Source organism: Cyanistes caeruleus, chromosome 20 (genome assembly GCF_971803275.1).
Source record: "Cyanistes caeruleus chromosome 20, bCyaCae1.hap1.1, whole genome shotgun sequence".
NCBI classification, from domain to species: domain Eukaryota; kingdom Metazoa; phylum Chordata; class Aves; order Passeriformes; family Paridae; genus Cyanistes; species Cyanistes caeruleus.
The window spans coordinates 5969545-5991741 of record NC_141720.1 but is presented as its reverse complement, the minus strand read 5'-3'; the positions used below and the strand labels follow the sequence as shown (position 1 = coordinate 5991741).

Genomic DNA, 22197 nt, shown 5'->3' with positions numbered 1-22197 from the left:
GCTCAAAGCTTGCTTTGTGCAAGCACTTCCCAAGTGGCACAGAAGTCTTTTTAAAAACCTCTGCACTAGTGAGAGGAGAGGGAGCTCTCTCTTCTCCCTGTCTCAGCCGTTTGCTGTCACAGGTCAGGGTCCTTCTTACTGGGAGCCCATCCATCCCTGGGTGGGAGCTGGCAGTATGGCCAGAATTTGGATACAGGAGGGCATCCTGTCCCAAAGATCCCTGTTGCACCCTGTTTTCTGGCTTTCACAGAAATTATTTGGAAATGCCTCACTTAAAGCAAGGCCATGAAGTAGGAAGTTGTGTCCATGAAGCCATAACCAAGGCCCTTGCTGACCCTGCAGGAAACCTCTGAGAAGCTGATTAAAACAAGCACTGATTTGTTTCCAAGATAAACTGTTGCCTCTTGGGGTCAGCACTAAAGAATGGCTTAGTTTCCTTGTAATAGTTGTGTTGAATGAACTGTCCCCTCCCCAGAAAAGTATTTATTTTAGAGGATGACAAGGCTTCGAGGAGATGAACAACACCCAGATCCCATGGAAGCCATTGCTGCAATTCCTGAGGCAGCTGCTGGCTGGGCTGGGTCAGGCTGGGGAGCAGCAGGAATGGGTGCCATATGGACATCATCTCCACTGCAGGGTGGGTTTTTTTCCTTTGAAAAGTATGTTTCACCCTTGGCTCTTGTCCCAGCACAGCTGCATAACTGGAATTCCAGAGCTGCTTGCAGGCTCCGGAGGAAGGAGGGGGCTCCCTGGCTCCCTTTCTACAAGATGCAACTTTACAACAAGATTGGAAGTTGAGAGCAGGCTGACTAATTAATGCCAGCATGCCAAAGGCTTCTCTGCACTGTTCCCTTTGTGAACAGCATGCTGAGAGCTTGTCTGCATCCTTAAATAATTATTCACAGATCACATAATGAAGATTAATGCATTTTCATGTGTACCTGGGCCTTAAACTCACATTTTCAACATACCTCATACCAAGAGATAGTTCTGAATGTGTATTATGAGACCGTGGAGAGAGAAATGTACTGTGATTGTCAATACTGACTTATCTGCATTCAAACTTCTAAAATTTTTGCAATGTTATGTTATATTTAGGTCTAAATTGCCTTCAAATTAGGATTAATGTATATGAAACTCCTCGAGGCAGGAGCTGTGCAAATGTTCCTGTCCCAGAAGCAGTAACTCATCTCCTGGAGCTGCTGGTCCAGGCTGCAGGCAGGGAAGCAGAGTCTGCCCTGAGCTAACCCTGCCAGCGCCTCACGCAGGGCTCTGCTTGTCCCAGAGTGACTTGGCTGAGCACAATCGTTTCCTTTCACTCCTGCCCTGCGTGAGCTCCACCGCTGCTTTGCAAAAGCCTGGCTTTTCCTCTGGGTTCAGCAGGTCAAGGACAAAACCCCTTGGACCTCCTGGGTGGAAGATGTCCATCAACTACAAAGTGAAGGACAGCGTGTGCCGTCTGTGTCATGTGGGTGCAGGAAATCCAGCAATGGGGGAGCTGGCACAGAGCTTCTGCTGGAGCTAATTATTTCCCCTACAGGAGCAAAGGATCTTGTTATCAGCACAGCAGTTTGTTGTGTGCCTTCTTGAGCTGTTGAGCAGCGTTTTGGGGTCTAGGCTGGGACTTGGGGTGATGGTTGGTGTATTAGTGCCAGTGAGATCATACAATAGCAGGCAGGCAGAATGAATCTGCCGAAGCCAAGATGATGTCATGAGGCTGGCGTCTTAGGAGGGATTTAGTGGTTTGTGCCATGCAAGTGAAAATGAATAAGTGTAGAGCATTTATCCAGGCAGAAAGTAAATACAGAGATTAGACTTGTCATTGTTACTGAGGCAGCTCCAAAAGCTGACAGTGTCCCTGGAGCCAGCGCTGCTCATCCAGAAAGAAACGGGCAGGAAGAGAGAGGAGCCTGTCCTAGAGCCAGTCTCCTTTTAGCCACAGGCACATGGTGGGGATTTGCATTTTAATTCTTTTTCAGTAGTCTTCTAAGCTCTCTTTCCAAAGAATCCCCCTCCTCTCCTCTGTATTATGGCCTGCAATTTGTTTTGGGCCCTGAGAATACACCCAGAGCACTGCTGGACTCTGTGAAAGGCACAAGGCACAGCTACTCGAGGATTAAGGCGATAGAAGGTAAAGTCTAGTCATTGACCTTTACATTTCCTTTCCTTTGTAGTGGAAAAGCTTTTTTGACCAGGCTTCTGGTCTGAGGCTGTTCTCAGTTTAGATTTTTAAGCCCACATCTTTCCTAGGTAGAAACAAAAATACCACTGCTGAGCTGAGTGCTGCTGCTGGGGCTTAGGTGATGGACTAAACTTTGCTTTTTCTTACCCGCTCAACTCTCCTGAGAAAATGTAGACTGAACTCTCCAATTCCTGCCTTTTGATTCCCTTTCTTTTTACATCACAGTAGTATCACTTTTCAGTCTGGTTTCAGCAAGTTGTGCTTCTTGAGAGCTCTGTACTGCACTGTCCTTCTGCAGTAGATCCCTCAATGGAACAGCGCCACAACAGCGTTTCCAGCCTGGGTTTTTTGGATGATGTGATTCTTCTTTCAGTCCACTTGACTATGACCAGCTTTGTAGATTTTAAAATCTCTCTTGTCTAGGAGATTTAGCATTATTGTCCTTTTTTTTTTTTTTAAATGGTTCTCAGCTTTGTTTTGGACTTACCCCGATGGCAAATCTTACTAGCACCAGATGTTAAAAGACAGAAGGTTGCTCTTGTTTTTCTTGGCACAATATATTCCCACTGCACCCTGTTTAATATTATCTGAAGAGTAATCTGATGATTAGGAGAGATAGTGAAATAAAGCTTTACGCAGATGATCTCTTTTCATCTCTTCAGCTGACTCTTCAAGGCACTGCATTAAAGGATCGGTTTGATAAGGAATTCATCACTCCGGAGGGCAATTACCATTTTTGCTCCCTGTTTTTCAGGGATGGGAAGGAGTAGCAACATAATCTCCTTTATCCTTCAGTGTAACTTTGAAGGCAGTATCCAGCCACTCCTCCCTGGGAGCTGTGTGTTCTGGAACAGACTTGATACAGTAGCTGTTAAATTACAGGGCTGGAGCAAAAAGCATCTTAAATTTGGATCCTGTGGAAAATCCCAGAAAAGCAATAAGCACTTGAAGTAGTTTTCTCTATGTAGATACTTCCAGCATGCTCAGAGCTGCGCTGTGTGCCATCACATCCTTTCCTCCACTCAGGTGATTTTCAGGGTCACTGCATTAGCAGTTCTGAGATATGCAGGTTTTCCCCTGCCAGGAAAGGCTGGATACCTGCAGGTCACACCTTGCTGCTCACTTTCCCTCTGTGAGATGAGCAGCCAGGCTGCTGCTGGTGCAAGAACATGCCTCTCCAGGAAAAGCCTGGCTGATGTATCCCAGGTAGCAACCCCTGCTCTAGCATGTGGGTGATAAAATAGTGCTGCCTGTGTTAGAAATGCCGTGTGCTGCCACTGCTACGCTGCTGCCAATCTAATTACTTTTTCTTTTGTCTGTCTCTTTCCTTTCCCCATCTTCCTTGTTTTTTGTGTTGTGTCTCTGTGTCCTGCAGTACAAATCTGTGTTTAGGTCCTACTCCCAGGACTTTGTGCCTCACAACCAAGTCTCCATACCTCCTTTCCTCTCTTCTACCTCCTCCTGCTCCACCCCGCCTTTTCCACCCATCCATCCATCCCAGAGCCCTGACCTAGCGGTGCCCGCTGCAGCCAGCCAGTCACCCAGCACTGTGGATGTGCCAAACTCCTCTTCTCAGGAGAGCAGCTTTAATGGGAATGCTCCTGTCTGCCTTCCTTCTGAATCCTCTTTCACTGATTCTCTCCAGACGCCTTCGGTGAGACTATCCAAAGAGATGATAACGCACCTTAAAGCAAGGCTGCCTTTATTTGTTGGGTTTTGTTGTTGTTTTTTTTTTAAAGAAAATGTCTCTCGTATTAATACATGCTGAATTGTGGTTTGGTCTGGTTTCCAAATGTGTGTGAATTGCAGAGAGGAAATTTCATATAAATATGGCTAGGAAAAAATGGACAACCTCAGCAGGTTTTAGAAAATGTTAGGTTTATGTAGGAAACACAAAATGTCAAATGCTGGTGAAGGGGAGATTTGGCTGTAACTTCCTGCAATTGTAAGACAAAGCTGAGGGAGGTAAAGAAGTGTTTTGTGAGGTTGATAGTTACTAAACGTGGGCTCCTAACAGCAGTTTGCTTCCTGCAGTTGCCACCTGCTCCCTCCTAAGTCACCAGGAGCAGTGGGTACAGTCCAGCTCTGTCTCTCCAGTGCATAAAACCTATTGTTCTCTCCAGGTTCCTGCTCTTCCCAGTTCCCATCTGCCCCAGCTGTGTGCTTGGTGGCAGGTCATCACATGTTGGTGAAGTTAGGCTAACACTGTCCCCACTCTGCTAGTTTGAGGTCCTGGATCACTTTGCACATCACTGAGCAGGTCTGTCCATTACAGACACTTTTTTGAGCACCTCATTTTCAAGACAGTTCCTCTTTCGTGTGCTGCGAAGCCAAGAGTTGATGGGATTAGAGCTGTCAGCACAGGCCATGCTAGTGCTGCCTCTCTGCCAGGTTTGGGAGAGGGTCACTGATTACAGAGGAAATGTGCAGCTTTTCATGCTTTGGACGTGACCTTGCTTTGCATCTTCCTTGCCCTGCGTCCTTGTTATATCCCAGAAGGCCTCGAGTTTGGTTTATTCTGGTCTGATGGGTCTAGTCCATGCTTGTAGCCTAGTTTGGGGGACACCTTTGATGCCTGCAGAGCTGCAGGGCTGGTCTGCACTCCGCAGGACTGCCCTGGGTAGGACAGGAGCTCTGTGTCCAGCTCTGAACATTCTGCTTCCAGCACCTTGAACTCTGCCTGCTGCTGCCCAGGGCCCTCGGGACAGTCCCCCAGAGCCAGGAATAATGAGCCCCAGGATGGAGCAGCCTCAGTGGCCGGTGTTGGCCACAGAACAGCTCCGAGGGAGGCGACAGCAGCTGCCGAGGGCAGTTCTGCTCCTGGGTTCTCTCTGCCATGAACTGCTGGTGGGTGGCACCATCACGTATTTCCTTTCATCCTGTCTCCTTAGAGTGAAAACGCCAGTGAGGAGACTGGTGAGGGTGAATATGTCAATCTGTATTCCTCTGGCCAGAGCAACGGGGAACTCCCTCGCTCTGAAGGAGTAAGTAACAGCCCAGAGAGGCCGGAGCCCAGAGGGGCTGCTGGTGCATGCCGAGTTCACACCGCGGCTCACGCGCTTGGCACCGGCCTCTTCTGCACACTGCAGCTCCCTGTCCCTCCTGCTGCCCCAGCTCCCCGGCCATCCCTCTGCTTGCCCACTCCTGGCTGCAGGTTTGGGGGGTCCTCTTGGTGCAGATGCAGAGCAGGAGATGCTTTTGGGGTCACGCTGAGCCCTGGCAGGAGTCAGGGATGGCTTCTCCTGCCACGCTGTTTCCTTTGCGCTTCGCTGGCTGTTTGGAGCTGCTTGCGTGAAGTTCCCTTCCAGAGAGTTGCACCCTGTGCCTTCCTGGGGCCACATCTTTTCTTGTAACTGCTTTGCCTTCCCTATTTTAATACAGAAAGCCTTCTGCACTAAATATTTATTTTCTCCTTCACTGTTTGGTTGCAAAGTAAATTATTGATTTAGCATTGTACTCACACAGTACTCAAGCCTTGTGTCAGATATTTCCTAGAGGAGCCAGGGCGTTTTCCATTCCAGGGAGGTTCCACCTTCCTGTTGGGTCATAGGAAACTGGCAGAAGTCCGTGGTGATCCTTTTGCCTGCCCCCCTCTTGGAAGGCACATCTCCTCCAGGAAGTCCCCAAGACCTTTATCCATGGTGGTGTTAACTACACCAAGAGATAGTTCTCCCATCACTTCCCGTCAGGAGGCACATCTGGGCAGGCCCATCCTTCTGGGCAGCTGTGAGCAGGTTCTCAACTTTGAAGTGAAGGGCTTTACAGATAGAGTCTGGAAAAATCCTGCAGGCACCAAGAAACCCAGGCTCAGCAGGGTATTTCCATGCTGAGGTGGTTTCAGTCCTGTCTGTTCACTAGGTTGCATATCCAAGTTTCACTCTGCATGATGTTAAATAATTCTGAACTCCGACACTGTTGGATTAATAGTCCCACTTGCTGTTCATGGCCATTTGTCTCCTTAATAAATGGCTAATTTTAAATGCTGTATCTTTGCTCTGAGCTCTCTACCTGCTGTTCCATGCCGCGGGTTCAGCTGGTTCTGCTTTTTTGCATTAGCCTCATTTCCACAGCCCTGAGTTGTGGAGTGCAAACGTTGCATCATTGCAAAACCTCTTCTGATGGGAGAGAAGGGAGGTAGGAAGCAGTGAGCATCCCCCCCTGAGGCAGGGGGGGCTGTGGTCAGGAGGGGAACTGAAACTGGAGAGCTTAGAGCTGATTGTGTCTGTTTGGATTAAAGCAGAGTGTATTTCAACAGGAAGGGCTGGAGGAAAAATAAAAGGTCATGAGAGGGTTAAAATCCAAGACAACAGCTGACTTGTGTTGTAACTTTCAGCATCATTTCACAATGTTAAAAGCAAACAGTACTAATTACACTAGCCTCCAGAGATGGTCCCAAATTTCCTGTCTGATTAACTTCTGTGTTTTCCTGGCATTTGGCATTAACTTGCATCAATCTTTAACTCTGCAAGAATTTACAGTAAAGGGCCATTGGAAGGCAGGCAGACTGTAAATGCAAGGCTGTCTGGGCTCAAGGACCCTGTGTAATGATGAAAAACTTCTTTCTCTTGGCAGGAATCTCCCCCTGTCAAAGACAGCCACTCCAAAGACTCCGCTTTGAGCAGCAGTGCCATGGGGAAGGAGGGCAAAGATGGTGCTGAAAGGTGAGCCTGGACCCCCTGCTGTCCTCCTGCCAGGTTTGAAGGGTACAGAGCCCCAACATCCCCTCTGCCAAACCATGGTTGCCCTAAAACTCCTCCATGTGGTCTAAGCTTCTAAGCCCACTTTTTATGCACTGCCAGTGCATGGTGGGATCCTGCTGAATGAGGAGAATCCTGGAAGATATCCTTGCTGAAATCAAGGAGCCCGTGGGGGTTAATGCAGCCTGTGTCAGCCATCCTCAGTCCATCTCAGTGGCAATGCTGTCACTGACACTGGCTGTTCCCTCCTGCTTCTGGGGAAATGTGTGAAAAGAGTCTGTGTTGCTGTTTGGAACAGTCTTCCAGAGGGAAATTTCTTCCTAACCTTGCTAGTTAGAGGCTGGCTGAGGCCTTGGAGTAGGAAGCTTTATATCCCTTCTAATGCTCTTAGCTGTCATTTGCCTATGTAAATGAAGAGGTGCAAGCTGTAACAGATGGGCTTCAGAAGGAGCGGAGTGAGTGCTTCCCTGCTGCTCAAGATTGCTCTGCAGTTGCATTTCTAAAGCAAAAATAGAGAACAGCAGTGATTTGTGTGTGACAGTCAACTTTCCTCCCCCATTTTCCTGCAGTTGGTTTGAGGGTTTTAATCCCTGCAGTGAAGGACACAACACCAGAGTCCTCTGCAAAGCTCACTATCTGCCCAAAGTACCAACTGGTGCACGGGATTTTGGCCTGTGCCTGGGGAAAGCTGTGAGGAACATAAGTACTTTATTTTTCTTTTTAGAAATACAGGCACAGAAAGGACATGTCCTGGCACAAGAGTACCAGCCTTTGGGGGTAGGAATTCTAGAGGGGGATGTACCACCAAACAAGTGGTCATGATTTTCTGCTCTATTTTCCTGCAGAACAAGAGCCTGTCATCTCCCCTTGTATCAGCACAACGGGTCATGAACTGACTAAGATGTGTATGTGCAGTGTGCTCAGCCTCTATACACTTGAGGAAGGGCTTAGATTTGTGTGCACTAAAAATTTGGTGGATTAAGGAGACATGGAAGTGTGTACTTATAGTGAAATCCTGTCTGCCAGAAATGCAGACAGACAAGTGTTCAGGTCTTAAAGGTTTATCTTTCTCTTTTTCAAGAGATGCACAAAGCAACAGAGTTAGAGACAGACATTCGGGCTTGTTTGCAAAAGATTTACCTCCAGAGTGTCTGTGTACTTACTGTCATTTGATGAAGGTTATTTCCCTTATTTTTTTCACAGGCAGCCACAGTCACCAGATACTTTGGAGTCATCACATCTGGAGGAAGAGGTAGATGAGCTGTCCCTTATTGACCACAGTGAAATCATGTCTAGATTAACACTGAAGCAAGAGGTAGGTGCATTCAGGGTTTGTTTTCATATTCTTTGCTTTACTCTGAATTGAAATCTGATTCTCTGTGTGCACAAACAAGGCATCACCTTTTATTTGATAAGAAAAATTATGTTGCAGCAGAAGTGGGGTGTGTGTAAAAGCTGCTGTTAAAGTATGAGATGCTGGTACAGGCAGGGAGTACCAGCAATGAGTGAGGGTTTAACAAAATGTGTCCCTAAAAACCAGCACATCCTGTGCCCTTTTCCCAGCCTCTGACAGTCTGAAATGAATCACCTGGGAGCACAATAAATCCAGGTGTGGGGGACGGTGCTGGCCTTTCTCTCTGACAGCAGGTTCAGCAGGTGAATGAGCAGGACATGATGTTACTGATGTGGAAAAGCAGCCAAAGGAACTTTTCTGTGTTTGAGAAACAGCTTTGTGTCTAGCCTTGGGTGCACTCCCAGCCAGCTTTGCTCACTGGGCTCTGGAGCCACGCTGTCTTTGACATGCAGCTGGAGGGGACATGCAGGCTTTGGAAGCTTTCAGACTGTCAGGGGGCTTGGCTGAAAAACAGAGAGAATGGATCATTTACTGGCACTTTAGGAGTGTTCTTTGGTCAGCTGAGATGTACAGGAGAGAGTGAGAAGCTTTTGCTTTTTCTCTGAGTAGTATTTCATGAGTCTTGCCAGAGGGTCACCTGAAAAATTAACATCTTAGAGCTGCTCCATGGCTGTAATCCATGATTCTTTCACTGTTCTGCATGTTGAAATGATAAAGACATTCCTATGGGAAGGAAGCCAGACACAACTCCAGCCTCCTCTGATGGATTGTTACCTTTAAAAAACATTTTAAAAACAGTGATTTCTGAACATTTGGGACTTGCAGATCTGTCTCTTAGTGTCTTTTTTCTTTCTTTTCTTTATGATCTACATGTTTGAAGCAGTATAGAACTGTCACTGTGAGCTGCTTCCTGCAGTGTGGGAACTGCTGGCTAAGTGCTGGATCGTTTTTGCATATTTTAAGTTGTGAAATGCAGTAGCTAGAAGAGAGATGTGCTTTAGAGAGTGGTAATGCAGGGGTCAAGCAATTAGCAGGGCTGTTTCCTTCTGCCAGTTATTGTATGGTTTCAGGTGACCTCTGGCCAAATGACTCCAGATTAGGGAATGAACTCACTAGGTTTTGATGTTCCAGGAACATGCAAGTTGAATGCATGACCTCCCACCCCACAGCCACTGTGGTACGTGATCCTGCACTTTGAGACAGCTCACACAATGCTGCTGCCCTGTTAATGGTCTTCTGGGAGTATCTGTGGCATTCCTGCTCATTCTGTGGGCAGAAGGTTCAGCTTTCACTGAGCTTCACAACCTGGCCTTAGGGAGTCAGAGACTCCGAGCAAGGATCAGCCCAGCTCCTCATCTGGGGCACCAAATGTTTGGTTCACATTCCAGGACTATCCCAGCACTGAAATCCATGTCCCAGCTTGTGCTGTGAGCAGTGCCAGGAGCGTTGTGGGCACTGCCAGTTGTTGCTGAGTTGGAACCCCAGCAATGTTAAACCAGGCCTAAGGGAGCTTGGGCTGTGCCTAACGTGGTTGTGTTCCCATTGCAGGGGGATGATGGGCCAGATGTCCGGGGTGGATCTGGAGACATTCTGTTGGTGCACGCCACGGAGACTGACAGGAAAGGTGCGTGGAGCAGGGGGCAGAGCTGGGGGCACAGCCTGGCACGGCTTTGGCTGCCTGTCCTTTGCCCCAAGGACAGCTGGGCTGGGGGAGAGTCTGCAGGGATCCTCTGAGCTTGGAGGGCTGTGTTTATCTGTGTGAGATGGAGGTAAGCTGGATAAGCCCCTGGTGGTTCCATTTAGCAGCAGGGATGGGATTAACTCCTCCCAGCCCTTGCCTGGATCTGGAAGATGAGGCACACCGGTGACAGTGCTGTGTTGTGTCCCTGTACCTGCTGAGCTGGGCCACTGCCTTCTGTGAGAGCAGGTGTGACCAGCCTGTTGTGCATGGATCCTGTATTCAGTGGTGCTCCTTGTCCTGTGAATTTCAGGGCAGTGGTGATGTAGGAGTTACTGGAATGATTGTTGATTCAAAGGAGGAAAAAAAGGGATGTTGGTTTGGCTCTAATGCAGTACCTGTGGACACTGGGAGGCTGTTCAGGTACTGCTCTGCTGACACCCATAATTTTCAATTTACTGTGCCACCTCCTGTCCCACTCTGTACTACTTGTGTCCTGGCAGCCACCCAGACCAGTTCAGAGAGGGAATTCGCAGTACAAAAAAAGAGATGTGGGGGAGGAGAAGGGACATTAGCAGCCCTTAGCTCTAGATTTGTTAAAACCTCTCTTCATCTGTCCAAACCCAGTCACCACTCACACAGAGCAGCTCCTTTCCAAGACCTGTGGCAAAGACAGCCTTTGCAGTGTTTCCAGAGAATAATTTGAACCTGCCAAACACATCTGTGCTGATGGCCTTAACCAGGATTGATCTCCTTATCTCCTGGGAGGCAAAGCTCTAACCTTCTGAATCACTCAGCCCTCGTAGTTTAGAGGTTGATAGTCAAAGGGGAAATATCTTTCATGTACGTTTTTAAATGACAGGGGTTTTACAGTAGCATAAGATGTTTGCAATTACTTACCAGCACCATTCAGCTAGCAAGAAAGTCCTTCCCCTGACAGCTGTGTTTCCCAGTCTGCACTGGGCATTGAGTCCAGGCAGGAAGGACCAAAGTTAGGAACACACCAGAGAGGAGAAGGCAGTTGATTGTGCCAAGGCTGGGAATGTATATTAAAGAAAATAGTCTAAATGAGATGGTGGAAATGCCCCTTATAAACATGCTGAAAGTGAGATAGGGAAGCTCTGCTGTGTTCTCTGGAACAAGCATCACAACAAAGAACTTCCCTACTGTTCCTGTTGAAGGACAGATGCAGAGGTGAGTGCCGGTCCTTCAGTTCATGAACAGGGGGCTCTGAGAGTTCTGCAAGCAGTGGGGTGAGAGCTGTGGAGAACCTTTCAGAGCTGGGAGAGCAGGATTTTATGTGCCCACAGCTGTGGAGACCTGGGTGGAGGGAGCTCAGGCAGGCAACAGTTCCCAGTGCCTGAGCTCAGGCTTACAGGCGCTGCCAAGCCAAGGAGCTGAATGGAGCACAGAGGAATTTGTGCTATGCTAACCCACTGTTTGGGTGACTGAGAGGGTTAATGAATTAAGCTTACAATGAGAAGAATTCGGGGCTTGTAAATCAATCAGCCAAACAGCACAGAGGGGTAGAGTTAAGAGGCTTTCCTTTAAAGATGAATTTCTTGGCAGCTTCAAGTGCCAGAGCAGACCAGCTGTATTACCTCACGTTGCCTTTTGGGCAGATGGGAACCCAGAATAAATGTAACTCCACGCCCTGTTGCATGATGCTTCTTGTCCATTTGAGTTTTCTGAAAAAGCTAAATGGCATAAGCAATAAAATCCATGGTCAGTTAAGTGCTCACAGCACTTGCTGTGAGTGCAGGATTAGAGCTGGATAAGGCCTGGAGCTCACCCCTGATGTGAGCACCCAGCCTCTGTTGTTGGAGGCAGCAGCACTCCCAGATTTAAGAGCAGGAGGAAGGTGAGGTTCCTGCCAAGAGAAACACTGCAGGTGGAGAGGCACAGCTCTGTGCCCTGCTCCTTCCCAGCTCCCAGCAGTGGCTGGGTGTTAGAGCACGTGGGTGTGGGGTGATGCCTGTCCTGGCTGGAACAAGCTCTGATGTGTAGCCCAGCCTGGGCAGACACAGCAGGAGCTGTTCCTCCCTGTGTGTCCTTGGTGCAGTGCCACCACACCCTGCTGCCCTGCCCCTGCTCTGTCCAGGACTGATGCCCAATGCTCCCATTTGCATTGGCAATTTGGCATTGCTGGCCACAGTGGGCAGGCATTGGGACTGCAGGTGTTCTGCAGTCTTGACCTGACATCTGCATTCCTGTTTGCAATCCGTGCTTCTTCAAATTCCATCCTCTGTGCCCATGGTAATGCCCAAAGCCTTTGCAGTTCCAGGCACTACAGCACCTTGTCCTGCAGATGAATTAGCCCAGGCTGACTGTCCACCACGTTTCTGGTGGGGCAGCATCAGTTTTTGCAGTGCAGTTTGCTTTTCTTTTGGCTGGAAATAATCTTCTATTTACACTGTCCTGGGCTGGACTACCTGGAACTCAGCAAGGGCAGGGGGTCTGCAGCACCACAGCATGTGTTTAAACAATGTGTGTTCCTTATTGGGAGGGCAGAGTGACCTGCCTGAGCACCAAAGACAGAGCAGGCATCACCTCCTGCCATCAGATCTTTCTAAAGGATCCCCAAGGTCTAAACTACGTTTTTCCTTGACACATTATTGATAGCTCCTGTCTCACAAGCAGGTGTTTTTCACTGACCCTGTTATGAGGCACAAGCCCAAGTGCTGCAAGGGAGCCAGGGCCAAGCTGGTGGGGAAAGGGCAGTGTCACTGCTGCTCTTGTGCCAAAGGGTCCATCTGCTGGTGAGGACAACAGTGCAGCATTTCTGGGAAGTTCACTCATCCAAAATGTGTCCATGTCCTCCTCTGTACATCTGGATTCAACCTTACAAAAAGCTTATTTTTCTGAAAGCAGGGTTGACTGAGGCTGTCTTGCTTTTTTGCCTAGATCTGGTACTGTACTGTGAAGCCTTTCTGACTACATACAGGACATTCATTACCCCTGAAGAGCTCATCAAGAAGCTGCAGTACAGATATCCTTTTATGACTGGCAGTTCACTCCCACCAGGAATCAGAGCTGCACCGTCATCGTGGAGGGAGCTGGTGGCAAGGTTTTTGGTCAAAAGTCTTCAGCAGCATGGTCAGTGATGTGCTGGCCCTGATGGTGTCCCAGGCAGGCATTCCTTCACCTCCACTCTCTCCAGTGGGAATTCCTGCAGGGCAGGTCTGGATACTCGACTTGGGAATTGTTTCCAGAGGGTCCTGGCAGTGCAGAGGAGCAATTCAGGATTTTTGTATGTCACTGGGGAACTGGCCTTTCATTTGGGACATTTCCTTTGTAGAGTGGGGACCAGAGAACCTTCTGCCTTCCAGAGGTGCCATGGGCATTGCCTGTGTAGTTTATTAGAGATGATTAAACCATCAAGACTTTCTCTCTCTTACTGCAGTACACTCAGACCTAGAGATGCTGTGCTCTTGGCCTCCCAGTCCTGAGCTGAGCTTGTAGCTGATGTGCAGGGTGAGCATTCCTGGCAGAGGATGGAGAAGGCCTCTCCCTGAGCACCCTGCTGCCACTGCCTGCCCTTGGCTCCATTCTCTGCCAGCAGGGCAGGCTCTGTGGCCCCATCACCATCCTGGCAGTGCTGAGGCCCCTGGCTCTGGTGCTGTGCACCCACATCAGAGGGAGCCTGACGTCACCATGTCCTGCTGCAGCTCATCAGTGCCATCTGCAGCAGAGCCACTGCTCCAGCTGGGATCGGCAGCCAAGGACACAGCACGGCTCAGGCCAGGTGACAATCCTGGCTGGGGTACACCTGCAGGCCCCTGCCAGTGCTGCCTTACTGATAACCTTGTTCTCTGTCCCTTTGCCCACCCGGCAGAAGGTTTTTCAACCTGTGCTCTTGCCCCTGTCCTCCTTGCAGCAGATTGGGCAGCCAGGAAGGTGGAGGTGACATCTGAGATCTGTTGAGACCAGATGTCACAGACCAGTGGAGGAGATCACTGTAGGGAAATGCTGCTCATTAAATTCCACCTTAGAGAGAACAATTTCAGGGTACACCTGCTCTCAATTCTCTGAGGTGTAAGTACCTTCTCACACCTCCTGCTACTAGCAGCTGGTGTCGGTTTAATGCCATATCATTGTCTCTAATCTCCTGGAAACTGAACACCAGTTTCCATCAGGACAGAACAGTGTGGTGTTCTAATGTGGCTGCCCCATCCCTGGAAGTGTCCAAGGCAAGGCTGGATGGAGCTCTGAGCAACCTGGGACAGTGGAAGGTGTTCTGCCCATGGTAGGGAGTGGATAATTATTAAGGTCCCTTCCATCCCAAATCATTCAATGATTTTATGATTCCTAGAGGCAGTTGAGAATTGTACTGATGCTGGTCTGACTACACTGAGTTGATTCCTTAATTTGCAACCAACATATGAGAAGTTTTGCCACTTCCCAGACACGTTCAAGAAGCGAGTCAGTAAGAACACCTTCTTCGTGCTGGTGCGAGTGGTGGATGAGCTGTGGTGAGTTGCCTTCTTCATTTTGGGATGCAAGGTCAGTAACTCACAGAAATCTGGCAGCTGGGAAAACGTGGGTTTTAGAGAAAATGTATTTTTTTAACCCCATCTATAATGAGAGCTGAAATCACCTGACCCTGACCAGCAAGACACCTGTAGTGCTGAACTCTCGTGTTGGAAGAACAGATTCTTCCTGTGTGTCCTCACTGGGTCAGTGGTTTTAAAATAACAAGTAAAAGGGGAATCTCTGGGATAGGAAGAGCTGTGAAGAAGAGGAATTTCAGTCAGCCAGTTCTGCTTTTAGGAAAGAGCAATGAGACTCGGTACAGATACAAACCCCATTGCTCAGTGTCTTAGCTCTGATGCTTTCCCTGCATTTTCCATCTTCTTCTCAGCTTGGTGGAATTGACAGAGGAAATCCTCAAGCTGCTGATGGACCTGGTGTTCCGGCTGGTCTGCAGCGGGGAGCTGAGCCTGGCCAGAGTGCTGCGCAAGAACATCCTGGATAAAGTGGATCAGAAGAAAATGCTGAGCTACGCCAACTCCATCAAACCTCTGGCGGCCAGAGGGGTGGCAGCCAGGTGAGGAGAGGTGCACATAACAATATCTGGGTCCTCTGAGAGCCAGGACATCCCTTCCCTGGGAACACAGGAGTTCAAAATACAAGATAAGAAAACAGATCACGTGTTCTGAGGCTTTGTACTTCCTCGTTGTTTTCCACAGGCCAGGGACACTGCATGATTTCCACAGTCATGAAATAGCTGAGCAGCTGACCCTGCTGGATGCTGAACTCTTCTATAAAATCGAGGTACAGAGATGAGGATGGGCTGAGGGCAGGGGGAGGGTTTGGACCTTCTGCAATGTCTGGTATTCCCTGCCAGCTCTCCCAGACACCTGCTGGACTGTAGGACACAACTGATCTTGTGCCAGCAAGTGGCTGTGAGCAAAGGCTGCAACTGGGAATCTTGGGGTACAAATCCCATTTTAATGTGTGGTATTTTCCCACCCCCCTCCTTCCTTGGCAGATCCCAGAAGTTCTGCTTTGGGCAAAGGAACAAAATGAAGAGAAGAGTCCCAACCTGACGCAGTTCACAGAGCACTTTAATAACATGTCCTACTGGTAAGGAGCTCAGAACAGCCATGGCACTGAACTGTGCCTAACCTCCAATGCCTTGCAGATCTTCCAAGTATTCCTCTTAGACTTGGGTTCCTTTGTTACAAATGGGATAATGTATATTTTTGGCTAGGAAGTAAATGCAGAGCACTCATCTAAGACGCCAGAGCACAACAGAAATTGAATCAGGAGGGTTAGGGAAGGCCTTGTAATCCAGAGGAATTAATTATCAGTATCACTGAGCTCTTCAAACAAGCATTCCCCTTGCAAATAAATGCACTCTGTGAAATTATCCTGTCTTTGCTGTGGATTAGAGTGCTCCATTTAAGTTGGAGGTATTGTGAACTTTTCAATATTGGCCCATCCCAATTAGTGATCAGTTTTCTTAATGAAACAAGAGGAAACCTGATCTCTGCTTAAATAGGTTTACCTTTTATTCTGTCTGTTCTTCCAGGGTCCGTTCAATAATTATGCTACAAGAGAAAGCCCAGGACCGAGAGAGGCTGCTCCTTAAATTTATAAAGATTATGAAGGTACCAGCTTGATTTTTTCTGTGAATCACACACATTGCTGCTTTAAGGAACAGGGGAGTGGGGTAGAGCTCTGCTTGGTAGAGCTGTTTAACTGGAATATTCTCCCTCTTCACAGCACTTAAGAAAGCTGAATAATTTTAATTCCTATCTGGCCATTCTTTCTGCACTGGATTCTGCACCCATCCGAAGGCTGGAGTGGCAGAAGCAAACCTCAGAGGTGAGGAGCAGTGGGGCCTGTGATCTTTGAGGGAAGGATAAGTGTGCTTATGTATGAAACAGCTGAGTGGTTTTACGTCTCAGCAGTGTCCCAGGGTGGAGGGATGGTGGATGACTCCTCTCCAGTGGGTAAAATGCCACAGTGCTGGAGGCCTTCAGTGTGACTGGGCATTCTGACAGCTGCAGGAGTGCCAGCACAGTCACAGAGGAGAAAGAGCCTCCTCTTCCTCCTCCTCCTCCCCCTCCTCCTCCTGCAGCCCAAAGCTTGGGGAGGCTGAAGGCAGCAATGCTCCACTTGAGCACCCCAGGGTTGGCCTGAGTAAATCAGCTGGAGGTGTTTGCAGGACGGCATTAACCCCCTGCTCTGTGTGGCTGTCTGTGGGGAGGTGACAAGAAAAATGGGTTTGCAGTAGGGGTGTCACCACGGGATTTGTGTGCTGCAGGGCCTGGCTGAGTACTGCACCCTGATCGACAGCTCCTCGTCCTTCCGCGCCTACCGAGCGGCCCTGGCCGACGTAGAGCCCCCCTGCATCCCCTACCTGTGAGTGGCCAGTTCCTTCCTCTGCCTCTGCTTCTGCACATTAAAATGGCTCCTTCAAGGATTTCTCAGCAGCTGCTGCTGAGCTCAGCCTTTGCCTTTTGCCCAGCAATTGGGGTAAGGCAGCACCGTGCCACATCAGCCCACGGGCCCTCTCTGGAGCAATTTTTCTGAGGCGGGGTGGCCAGCTGGGGGTGTTTGCATCTGAAAACCTTTGGATGTGCTGCTGGGGATTGTTTCCCTCTGGATAAGGTTGCCATTCTGGTGGCAGTGGGAGGCTGCTGGATTTTGTTGGGCTGCCTTTTGGCTGGTCACCCTGCCCTGTGTGACTAACCTCTGTGTCTGTTTGCCTACTCTCTTGGCCTGCTGCCCCTTTCCTTCTTTCAGAGGCCTAATTCTGCAGGACCTGACCTTTGTCCATCTGGGAAACCCTGATTACATTGACAGCAAAGTGAACTTTTCCAAGCGCTGGCAGCAGTTTAACATCCTGGACAGCATGAGGTGCTTCCAGCAAGTGTAAGTGCAGCAGTGGGATTGGGAGGTGGCTTTGGGGCAGGGGCTTGGACATGGGAGCCCCTGTGCAAGAAGGGAGTCTAAAGGGGAAGGGAGGTGGGAGGAGAGCTGGGAGCAACCAGCCAAGGGCTCCAGTCAGTCTCCTTCCCTCTCTAGGTTAGATAAACATTGTGAGGACATTTTCCCTGATACTTGTTCTGAGATCCAGACAAGTTTTGCCTTCAGGTTTTGCCATTGCTGGTTCCCATGTTCTCTAGGATATTCAGGGTTTTCTTCAGTGCTGTCCTGCAGCAGAAGCAGCAGGTCTAGCTGCTCATTTCTGTGTGATAGGTGCCTTTTTCCCCTCAAATCAGTGGCAGGTTTTTCCCCTTTGTGGTGTCCACCACTGTCATGCGTACTGGGCACAGCCCACACACAGTGCTGGATGTCCTGAGCAGGACAGGGGTGGCCCAAAGGAGAGGACCCAGGTAGCCCTTGTTTAACTGCAGCTCCTCTGTGGTTTTCAGACACTATGATATCAAAAGGAACGACGACATAGTGTCATTCTTCAACGACTTCAGCGACCACCTGGCTGAGGAGGCCCTGTGGGAACTGTCCCTGAAAATCAAACCTCGGAACATCACAAGGCGGAAAACAGATCGGGAAGAGAAAACCTAGGAGGAGAGGTTGTGCGAGGAGAATTGCTCCGCAGAGGCGCCGAGGGCAGCTATGAGACTGGAGTTCAATGTTTGTACCTGTCACTGGATGACACACCCTCCCTCCCAGCTGGCAGCCATCCCTGGGGGTGGCAATGCTGGGCGCGGAGCCGCCAGCGCAGCCGCCAAGGGCAGAGATCGGCCGGTGCTCGCTGCACTTGCCCTCCTCCTTCTCCCATCCCTCTGTGCCATGAACCAGCTTTAACCCCGGGGACAGAGCTGTGTGGAAGGAGTGTCCCACACAAGCGTGTTGCTGGTTTGCTGGCCCCTTGCATCCAGATGTACCCTGGCTGTTGTTTCCATCGGCAGAGCAGGGGCAGCAGGAGCTCAGCACACACTGACTCATCTCCGGAGCAGTGTCGGGCAGCAGCAGCTGTGGAAGCCAAGGGTTGGAGTCTCCCCTGCAATGCCACCTTCCCAACGTGTTCATGAGGATGGAAGCATCTCCTGCTGCCTGCCAGAGGAGCTCTGCTTCCAGAGAGCTGCTTGTGTTTACAGGGGTCTCGGCTCACCCCAGATCTCTGGCGCCTTCTTCATGGGAGGAAGGCTCTGGTCGTCGATACAGAAGAGGCACTGAAAATGTGGGCAGGGACCCGCCATCTCCAGTCATCACACCCCCTCCTCCTCTCAGATCTCGTTATTTAAGCAACAGTAAATCCCTTTGAACCTGGAAACAAGGACTGCCCAGGTACTGGGGGTCACCTGCCTGTGACCCTGTGTCTCTTAGCGATGGTACTTAGCTTTTGCACAGGAAATGCTGTAGGATACAGACTGTACATACCTAGTGTTTAGAACCCCCTGGGGATTTTTGATGCATGTCTGAATACCGATGAGTTTATAGGAAAAAAACCAGAAGAAAAGTGCAAACCAGTCTGTATAAAATCCACAACCAGTGACAGTGTTGTTCCAAGTGCTGGATAAAGGAGGCTCGGGGCAGCCGGGTGGGCACTGGCTGCAGAGCAGGGGCAGGAGCCTCGTGAAGGAGCCAGCAGATCCATTTCTGGGTTGGAAGTGAGAACCAGGAAGGAGCCCTGTGCCCGGCTGAGCCACCCTGTCCTCCCACCCACTCCTCTCTCTCTGTTGCCAAATGTTTTTCTCTGGGGGTCCCTGTTGGGACCCTCTGTGCTGTGCTTTGAGAGCCGTGCTCTGGCAGGACCCGGCAGGTCCCTGTCCCCAGTCCCGCTGTGCTGGTGCCAGCAGGGCAGGGACAGCCCAGCATGGAAGGATGAGGCTGGGGTGTCATTTCACACACACACAGTGTTAACCCCAATCTGTTCAGTGTGCCTTATTCAGCCCCTCTGTTCCCCCTCTGAGTCCCACCCAGCACAGCCCCAGCCAGGCCATTTCACATCCCTCCTCTCTGTCCTGCTCCAATGCCTTGCAGTTGGATCGTGGGTGTGAGTGTGCCCTGCAGGTTTCAGCAACCTTGCAAGACCCTCCTCAGCTCCCTGTCATGTGGTCACAGGTTTTTACAGGGTTCTGACAAAATATCCTGCAGGTTTAGGGCAGCAGCTCCCAAGGAACACAGACTTGGAGTTTCACAGAGCATCCTTATATCTCAATGGCAGCTCTGTGCCTGCAAAAGCCTCTGTTTGTTCTGGGTTAATCAGAGCTGCACTCCTTTCCTTCTACAAACAGATTGCAAAGCCTTGGCCAGCTCTGCCTGACTCTCAGGAGGGAGTGACAGCCTGGGTTTTTACCCAAGCCTGGGGTTTTACCCAGCTTGGGTTTTTTTTCCTGAAGACTCAGGCATGAGACTCACACAGTGGCCAAGCACAAAGAGACCCCCCTGCCTGTGAGGGGAGTGTGGGGTGCAACACAGCTCTGTGCAGCCCCAGAGCAGGAGCAGCAGGAATCTTTTGTGCTGAACTTCAGTGTCTGAGCCAGAACACTTCAAAAGTGATTTTCATGGCACTGAGGGCATTGGAGCTGTGTGTTCTGTCCAGCCAAGGCTTTGCAATCCCCAGAGGCTTCCCAGGAAGTAATGTCCATGCTTCCTTTGCAAATAAGATCTTTCAAAAGCCCAGCATGGCGAGGTGGTGAAAAGGGCTATGAAAACACCAGGATGTGGTGTTGGCCTCACCCTGGAGGCTCTGAGCAGCCCTTGGGTGCAGTGGAAGGCTGTCCTAGGAGGGCTGAGTGTGGTGGTAGCTCTGGAATCACAGCCCTGGGGGTTCAGAGGCACAGGAGGGAGCAGCTTGTCTTCATCCAGCTGTGTGACCGTGTTACATGAGGGATGAGCAAGTGGCTCATGGGTTGGGCACACAGGACACCCCAAAAATGGCAGTGACTGGGGTTCCACAGGGCTCCACCCTTGGCCCTTGTGCTCTTCAACATTTTAATTAACAACCTGGACACAGGACTGGAAGGGATACTAAGGAACTTTGCTGACAACACTAAATTTGGGCACCACAATATAAAAAAGATATTAAGCTATTAGAGAGTGTCCAAAGGAGGCCATAAGGATGGGGAAGGGTCTGGAGGGGCCTTGTGATGAGCAGCTGAGGACACTTGGTTTGTTCAGCCTGGAGGAGACTGAGGGGAGACATTGTGGTATTCAGCAGCCTCACAAGGAGCAGGTGCAGATCTCTTCACTTGTGACAGGACCCGAGGGAAAGGCTGGAGCTGTGTCAGGGGAGGTTTAGGTTGGAAATCAGGGAAAAGTTCTTCCTCTAGAGGGTGGTGGGGCACTGTTAACTGGCTCCCCAGGGCAGTGGTCACAGCACCAAGCCTGTCAGATCAAGAGGTGTTTGGGCAGCGCTCCCACATGGGATTTTTGGGTTGTCCTGTGCAGGGCAAGGAGTTGGACTCAGTGACCCTGGTGGGTCCCTTTCAGGTCAGCATATTCTGTGGTTGTGATCCCCACCAGCAGAAGCCATTTCCAGGTTCTTCCTGCACCTGAACCCACGAGCTGAACCCTCTCCCAAAGGAGGTCTCACCCTCTGCCAACCCCCAGAGCCAGCAGCTCAGCCCATGGCATGGGGATGGGAGGTTGGAAGCCACAGCACCTTGTCCAGTGGGATGGGGCCTCCCAGATTTCCTCCCCCAGCTTTCCTCCCCCTTCACCCCTTCCTCTGCTGCCATCCCCAGCTGAGCAGGGTCCCAGCTGCAGCTCCTGGCTCATGTCCCACCCTCAGACCAGGCTCGCAGGGCTGGAGGGACCCTAGAGGAGGGTCCCCTTGCCTGGAGCAGCTTCAGGTTTGCTGAACAGAGAAACCCCACTCCCCCCCTCCAGGAGCAGTCCCTGGGGAGCAGAAACCCAGAACATCCTCGTGCAAGACTGGCCACGAGTGTGTTCCCATCTTGCAGGCAGCATCCTTAAGGCCATCACCTTTTTTGGGGAGAGGGAAGAGTCTGAGTCCCCTCTCCACACGGGGCAGGGAGTGGGGAGAAGCGATGCCCCCCGTCACCAGCCCCCTGCCCCACTCCCAGGCCTCTCCCCCCGAGCAGTTCCACTGTATTATAGATTTACCACTAACCCCCATGGTGGCATCTTCCTGCAAACATTTCAGACCTGTAACTTTTATATTAAAGACAAATAAAACACCAATAGTGAACCTGCCTGATGATCCTGTTTACAGTGCATGCACAGTCTGTGGATTAAAGTGACAATCGAATCCGCCTCTGGCACTGGTGTGGCTTCGTGTTTTCTCATGTGGTTTTCCTCTGCCCATGCCTCTTTTTCCATTTTCACTACAAATTTCTTCCCTCTCTCTGCCAAGATGGCTTTTCCCCAGTACAAGCCATACACCTGGGAGGGGAAATCTACTCCTGTCACCTTGTCTGGGCTCCGGTGTCCCCGTCAGGGGTTCTGGCTGCCCGGCCCCCGGCGTGTGCCCAGCCCGTGCAGTGGCCGTGTGCCGGCAGCCCAGGGCTATAAATAACCTCTGCAGTGGCTGAGCTGCTCCACGGTGCTATTTCAGTCCTGGACAGGGTTCAAAATTCCTCTGGAAATAATTGTCATGGGCCAGCTCGGGAGGAGAGTGCCCAGACAGTGACTGAGCACATGTCCCCCGCACCAGGGCTGGAATGTGGGGCTGCATGCCAGGGGCCCAGCACAGCAGGAGGGGTCTGTGCACAGCTCAGTGTCCCCCCAAGCAGCTCGGCCAGTGACACCCCCAGGCCTGGGGACATGAGGAGATTCCCCTTCCCCGGGGTCCTACACAGGCTGGAAGCCTGGTGCCCACCTGCTCTGGGAAAACCCTGATTTC

The 22197-nt window shown here is 50.4% G+C and overlaps 1 protein-coding gene across 7 annotated transcripts in view; it reads left to right on the top strand.

The window, feature by feature from the left end:
- RAPGEF1 (Rap guanine nucleotide exchange factor 1) overlaps positions 1 to 21608 on the top strand; it is an 84148-nt gene extending 62540 nt beyond the window's left edge. For 4 of the 7 annotated variants that reach the window (XM_086857854.1, XM_086857852.1, XM_086857851.1 and 1 more), the window contains 13 exons: positions 6755 to 6843; positions 8083 to 8194; positions 9782 to 9857; positions 12816 to 12900; positions 14291 to 14383; positions 14773 to 14958; positions 15101 to 15185; positions 15403 to 15497; positions 15946 to 16024; positions 16140 to 16241; positions 16684 to 16781; positions 17166 to 17294; positions 17798 to 21608. In XM_086857854.1, coding sequence (XP_086713980.1) covers positions 6755 to 6843; positions 8083 to 8194; positions 9782 to 9857; positions 12816 to 12900; positions 14291 to 14383; positions 14773 to 14958; positions 15101 to 15185; positions 15403 to 15497; positions 15946 to 16024; positions 16140 to 16241; positions 16684 to 16781; positions 17166 to 17294; positions 17798 to 17948 — 1380 coding nt within the window. In that variant the 3' untranslated portion in view covers positions 17949 to 21608. Of the gene's footprint in view, positions 1 to 3557; positions 3837 to 5073; positions 5167 to 6754; positions 6844 to 8082; positions 8195 to 9781; positions 9858 to 12815; positions 12901 to 14290; positions 14384 to 14772; positions 14959 to 15100; positions 15186 to 15402; positions 15498 to 15945; positions 16025 to 16139; positions 16242 to 16683; positions 16782 to 17165; positions 17295 to 17797 lie in introns of all 7 variants that reach the window. The other 3 variants (XM_086857850.1, XR_015278112.1, XM_086857853.1) reach the window with 3 other exon arrangements.
- Positions 21609 to 22197: the final 589 nt, after the last annotated feature.